The sequence below is a fragment of the Pinus tabuliformis genome, chromosome 6, assembly GCF_031772625.1.
Source record: "Pinus tabuliformis cultivar Carrire ecotype Pingquan chromosome 6, CPIR1, whole genome shotgun sequence".
Lineage (NCBI taxonomy): Eukaryota > Viridiplantae > Streptophyta > Pinopsida > Pinales > Pinaceae > Pinus > Pinus tabuliformis.
In genome coordinates this window covers 1,746,986,377-1,746,993,054 of record NC_142292.1, presented here as the reverse complement: position 1 = coordinate 1,746,993,054, position 6,678 = coordinate 1,746,986,377, and the positions used below count along the sequence as shown (strand labels likewise).

Sequence of the window (6,678 nt, the reverse complement as noted above, 5' to 3'; positions counted from 1 at the left end):
CGTGAGTTTCTTGTCAATAGTGTCGACCTGTTGGTGCAGCGCACTCAGCTTGAATTCACTGCTCTCAATGACTGCCATATGATCATACGTCATAGCTTCTGTGAAATTCTAAAGCTTTCGCAACTGCTCTGCATGTTCTCCCTGAATATCCATTGCTTTCGCAAGAAGGCTCTTCATACGCCAGCTCTCAGTTTGGGTTCTGACAGATTGAGTAGCGCGAGTGCTGACTGTTCGAGGGTCCTGGATCCAATCCACTTCTTTTCCAATTTGCTGGTCTGAAAGCTTGTTCTCCTCTTCCTGGACTATGGCTTCTAAGTCGATAATCTTGCGCTTATTCCTTTGCGAGGTTTGCATTTCATACATCTCTCTGGCTTGCCGAAGGTCTTTATTGGCATACTTATTGCGGCTGCCCTCCCCTGCCATTGTATTTCTTACTCTCCTAGCTCCTGAGCTCTATCTGCAGAGTGAAGAGGATCTGTCTTGCTACACGATAAAACAATGCTTTTTCTTTGGCTTTGATAGTGGTTAAATATCGAATTCCGGGAAAATTACCGGTGTATGATCGTATATCTCTGTGCAACTTGCACGTCAGATCATCATAATTCCTGCGTGATGGTATGTTGGTTGGGTTACAGAATAATTGCACCCCCTTACGGTCACTGCTCCCTACCTGCTTCATATTTTTCCAAGTGTCCCTCTTCCTGATCGTATTTTGGCGGCTCATACCATCCCAAATCATGAAACTACAAAAATCTTTGTCACCTGCTTCTGTCATAGTTGCCCTTATCTCGCTTGTCCTTCGAGGCCTGCTGGAATTTAATGGAGCCTGCCTAGTCAGCTTGTCTAATCAATTATGGCGCTGAGTTATTCGACCCTCTGGTCGGACTCCTTTTCCGTCACCAGATCTAACCCGGAGAGTTGCATGCATTTTCCTCTTAACTCTGGGTTGTCAATATCCTGCCAACAGCTGTCTCACAGTGTTGGGGTGTTCAATCCCATGATTCGCCAGGTGGTCAGCAACCGAGTTTGCATTTCGCCTTACCGCCTTAAAGATGAGGCCTTTCATTTCTCCTAACAGTGTGGTAATATTATTTGTAACCTTGGCCAGTCGCCAATGTCTTGTAACCTTGCTGGCTGGCGTTCCCCTGTAGATTTTCCTAGCCGCTGTTATGGCCACCTTTGAATCTCCTTCCACCACTGTGTTGCTTGTTTGGTTCATTCTGAGAATCCTTAGTCCTTTTTCCATGGTTGCGAATTCCATTTCGTTGTTGGTCCCTTCCCCTAGGGCTTTACTGTAAATGTGAAGAATTTTTGCTTTATGATTCCCTGCTGAGCCAGGATTGCCTCTCGAGGCACCGTCAAAGTTTAGCTTTAGGAACCCTTCAGGCAGACGACTCCAACCCCTTGGCAGAGTGCTTGGTTTTTTATGGCACTCTATGGTTCCCAGGTTTCGTGCATTTTCCAAATTGAAGGCGTTCAACATTCTTTGGTCCTTGGCCAAAGCTTGGTTGTCAGGATCGGCTCTGCATTTTACCAAGATTAATTGTCGAATATTTTGGGTTAAGGTAATTTGCGAGTGCTCTATATTTCTATGTTCATTTTGAAAAATTCTTCTATTTCTTTCTTTCCACATGGTCCAAGTTATGAAGCCTCGCAAGACTTTCTATATACTGTTGATTCTTAAATTGTCTGAGTACTCGCTTGGCCAATTCATAATAGTGTTTTGAATGGAGTCCCTATCCTTGTTAGTTTGTTGCATTATAGTTTCCATCCATCTCCAAAGGTGATCAACCCATTCATAGGTGTTGAATAAATGGTTCATATTTTCTTCAACTTGATTGCACAGAGGGCATTTAGAAGGGCCCTTAAAACCTTTTTTTGCACAGATTCTCCCAAGTAAGAGTTTTTCTCCGCATTAGGAGCTAGAGAAAGGTTTTTATTTTAGGCCAAAACATGGGATCCCAGACCTTGTTGCTCCATTGCATTACCTCCACCTGCTCTGAATGCTCTAGCTGCTCTCTGGCCTCTTTGAGTGTAAAATTACCACTCCCTTTCATACCCCATCTTAGCATGTCGTTTTCTGTGGTATTTCTGATTTTTCTTTTGTTTAGATGGTTTAGCAGATCACTTATATTATTGTTTTCCTCAATTGAGTTTTCAGTGTCATGGATTAACCATTCCCTCCATTCCTGGTCGCTGCTGCTGTGGCTCTAGTAATGGTGGACAGTAAACCTTCCCCTGTTCTAGCATTCTCTTTTAAAATCTTCGAGCTCTGATTTTTCTAGCTTTGGGAGTTGCTGCCAAGCATCTTCCCAAAAAAGGGTGGTTTCCCCATTGCAGATTTCCCAGAAACTATGGTCCTGAACTAAGTTGCGATTCCTTCTAGCTAAATTCCATATTGGAGAACCCTCAGGCACTTACTGTAACCTTATTAAGTCCTGTTTGTTGCAGTGAGGAGTGTATTTCTCCTTCCAGTGTCTAGCCCATGGCAGATTGGATTCCTTCAATCAACGCCACCACAGTTTGGCTCCGCATGTCATGTTGATGGTGTAGGGATCTACTAAATTTAAGCGCCCTGCTGCTCTCGATTTGCATAGTTTGTTCCAGGCCCTAGTGCCCATTTCTTTTTCTCAGCATTCCCACTCCACAGAAAGGATCTTTGTATAGCTCTAATTTTCTGGAAGACTCCACTAGGAGCCGACATGATGGAAAGAAGATACTGCGGAATGGTTTGCAGTATTGCTTTAGTGAGGACCAATCTTCCAGCAAAATTAAGAGCCCTATGAATCCAATGTTTACTTTTTTCTCCATTTTCGCCAAGATTTTTTCCCAATGAATTTTTTGCCAAGTTTTAATCATAAGTGGGGCTCCCAGATACTTAGAGGGCACACTACCCTTTCGAAAGCCTAGAATATTGGATAGATGCTTCTGAATGGATAGATGAGTATTAAAGAAGAAAATAGTAGATTTAGCATGATTAATCTCCATACCTGAAGCTTTGCTGAAGAGATTTAAAATGTTCTTGAAAGCCCTGGCGTCTTTTACAGTTGGAGTGCCATGCAGCATTGTGTCATCTACAAACTACTGGTGCGTTGTTGCAGGTATGGAGGGAAGTAGATGCAAGCCTTTGATTTTTCCTTCATCTCTTGCTTTGTGAATGAGTCTGCTGAGCCCTTCCATAAGGATCACAAAAAGGAATGGGGAGAGAGGGTATCATTGTCCCATGTCTCGGGAGGGGGAGAAAGGTTAAGAGGGGGAGCCATTGACCAAGATAGAAAAATTGGTGGATTTAATTAGAGCCAGGATCCATTTGGTCCATTGTTTGTCAAAGCCAAAAGCATTCAGAATGGCTTCCAGATAATTTCAGTTGACCTTGTCGAAAGCTTTGGAGAGATCTAGCTGCATTAGCATACCTGGTAATTTTCTTGTCTGAAGGGTATGAACCATCTCCTGAGCTAATAGGATGTCCAAAATTTTTCTGCCCTCCATGTAGCCTGAGTGTTCTTCCGAAATTAAGTCAGGAAAAATAGGCTTAAGTCTGTTGGCTATAACTTTAGATATGATTTTATATATCACATTACATAAAGCTATAGGTCTAAATTTTTCTAGGGAGTTGGCCTCTTCTTAGAGCTAGGAAGGTGGAGTTCAGCAATTTGAGAATGGAACAGGAGCGTCTGGAATCTTCTACAACTTCCCAAACCTCTGTTTTAATAGTAGGCCAGCAGGCTTTGTAGAAATTTATTGTAAAACCATCAGGCCCAGGTGCTTTATCATTCGACATACTCTTGACAGCTTCTTCTACTTCCTCCATCGAGACAGCTCTTAATAGAGCTGAGTTTTGCTTATTAGCTATGATGTGGGGTATAGCTTGGGTTAGTTCCTCTATGGCCTTTGTTCTTTCTTCCTGCGTTTCCTAAGCTATATGCTTAAAGTGCCTAGTAAGCAAAGTTGATATTTCCTTGTGGTTTTGAAGAGCTTCCCCTACTTCATTATTGAGCTGAAGAATTTTATTTGCACCCCTGTAGTCCAGTGTGGATCTATGGAAAAACTTGGTATTCTGTTCTCCTTCCTTTAGCCATTGGATCCTTGACTTTTGTTTCCAAAGTGTTTCTTCTTGTTGACAACGGAGTTGCCATTGTTGCATCAATGCCTTCTCCTGTTCCTTTGAGTCTTCACTGTTGTTCCCTGAAGCCCATTCCTTATGAATTTGATTTAACTTGCCCTCTATGATGGTTTTTTCCTGGAAGATGTTCCCAAATTCAGTTGCATTTCAATCTTTAATTCTGTTTTTGATGTGTTTTAATTTGATTTGGAGCTTAAACATTCTGGTTCCTCTGATGTCCAAGGGTTCACACCACCATTTGTCCAGCAAATGTACAAAATTGGGGTGAGTCAACCATAACTTTTCGAATCTGAAAGGCTTGTTTCTAGGGGTCCCTAGGAAGGCTGCCTCCAAAGAGATTGGCTAGTGGTATGATCCTCCACTGGGAAGAATGTCAGAATCCATTGTTATTCCTTCAAGTAAAATGCTTTTAGAGATCAGAAATCTGTCCAAACGAGAGGCAATCAGCTTCTCTCCTCCTCTCCTATTGTTCCAAGTGAAGGAACCATTTTTGGGAAGGATGTCTACTAGTTTGGCAGAATCAATAAATTCAGCAAAGAGTTCTACATCCTTATTGAGCCTTCTGATGCCACCTTTCTTCTCTAGGAGAGAGGTTATCATATTAAAATCTCCTCCCATGATTATCTTCGAGGTGGGATGTCTAAGCTTTAAACTCATGAGAGAACTAAGAAAATAAAATTTATCTTCTAACCTTTGCGGTCCATAAACATTTATGCATAAGTAAGTTTCAGAATTACCTATCATTTGAACTTCCGTGGCTACGAACGATCTTGTAGCTTCCATTGAGAGGATGAATACCACTCTGGTGTCCCAAAGAGTAACTATGCCTCCTTCCCATCCTTGACTGGCTACATCTATAAATTCTATAGGTTTACCTAGCCTTTTGCTAATGTTCTCCATTTGATTAATGGCACATTTTGTTTCCTGTATGAACATAATATCCGGCTTTTCTTTTTGGAACTTTCTCCTAAGAAGTCTTTGTTTCGCTTGGCTATTGAGCCCTCTTGCATTCCATGAAATGATTTTCATTTATAACTCGATATATTATTGGTAAGACGGGAAGGCATTTAGAGCCTTCATTTTGCCTAAATTTAACATTAAAATCCCCAAGTCGTGCAATACCTCCCCATTTGTTCTTCGACCTCTTCTCTTTCTTTGCTTCAGACCTGTTGGATTAAGAGAAATGCTCTTTGAATCATTTCCTGTGGCTTTTGCTATACCTAATCTCCTGTTTTGCCTGTCTAGTTTCGCCTTTTGTCTTGCGATGAATAGATCACTGATCTTCCTTATTTCTTCTTTCGGAATATTTTCCAGTCCTTGAGTTCTCCAATTTTTTTCCATGTTTGGTAGGTTCACCCCTTCCTTTTCTAGAACTTCATTGAGCTCCATCTCCTCACTACCCCCATCGCTGGTTAGCATATCAGTATCTTCATCTTGTTCGTCTTCTAGCTCTTGCATTTGGACTTCTGTTCTGATTAGATTTTCCTCCCCGTCCTTTGTTTTATGTCCTTGCATGTCTTTTGGCTCTTCATTAAGTTTCTTTTCCCTATTTATTCCTTCTGAATCTGTATCAGTTTCCAGAATGCTAAAGGTGTTGTTGGTGATGCATGGGTCTGCCCCTGCTCTGTTCATTCTTTTCGTGTTAGCTCTTTGTCTTGCTTTTGGCTTTGTGAAGGCTTCTTTGCTCTTTGCTGTTTGCTCTGGTTTGTGCTCTTTCCTTGTTCTGTTTAAAGGGCATTCTCTGACAAGGTGTCCGTGTTCATGACAGCTTCTACATTGAAAGGGGATTTGCTCATAGTCGATGGCTTGATAGTAGTCTTTATCTCTAAACTCCAGCCATAGGCCTTCATGTAGAGCTCCTGAGATATCCATCTCCAAACAGATTCTTGCACAAGAAGTGTATCTTCATTGCATCGTTGCTTCTGAAGCTTTGATGAAGGTTCCTAGATGGTCTCCTATTTGCTTAAGCGTCACTAATCCCCAATAGTCTATTGGAAGGGAGAATAGGCAGATCCACACAGGAACTTGTGTGAAGATTTCTTTTTCTAGCACAAAGTTGGCCTTCCAGGGTCTCATATAGAGTCCCGCTGATGCAAATAAGTAAGGACCTCCATCGAAAACCCTGTCCTTGTCCTCTAAGTTCGTAAAAACAACAGTAAAAAAACCTTTTGCCCCAAGGTGTAGTTTAACATCACCTTTAGGTTTCCAATGTTGCTTGATCCATTGACAGAGCGCTCGTTCTGTTGGCCACAGTCCCATGAACTTGCATATTATTGCATGTTCCGACATATGTTCTCTATAGGCTTGGATGTCCGGATCTGAGAAAACCACTCTGAGGGTTTCTATTTTTTTTGGTTTGCATGCTCCTTGCGTCGCTTTGTTGGAACTGGGGTTTAGAGCTGTTACTTTCTTCTCTTCATCTCGAGAGTGCTTCTCTGCCTCATGTTCCTCTTCTTCCTCTGTTTGGATATTTATTGGTGCTGTGTCTCTTTGGCTTGCATCTTCCCTTTTGTCGCTATTCTCCTGTCCATTACTGACTTTTTCTTTCATTTTTG

General features: G+C 41.9%; 1 protein-coding gene across 1 annotated transcript; it reads right to left on the bottom strand.

Annotated features, from left to right (window-relative positions):
• Positions 1 to 949: 949 nt before the first annotated feature.
• On the bottom strand, positions 950 to 1,483 carry LOC149265889 (uncharacterized). The gene has a single exon (XM_089406341.1). The coding sequence runs from the start codon at positions 1,481 to 1,483 to the stop codon at positions 950 to 952; it is 534 nt and encodes a 177-aa protein (XP_089262467.1).
• Between the last annotated feature and the right edge of the window lie 5,195 nt (positions 1,484 to 6,678).

Excerpts from the sequence above, each read along its gene's own strand:
- LOC149265889 (XM_089406341.1), bottom strand. The coding sequence starts at position 1,483 with ATGTTGAACGCCTTCAATTTGGAAAATGCACGAAACCTGGGAACCATA.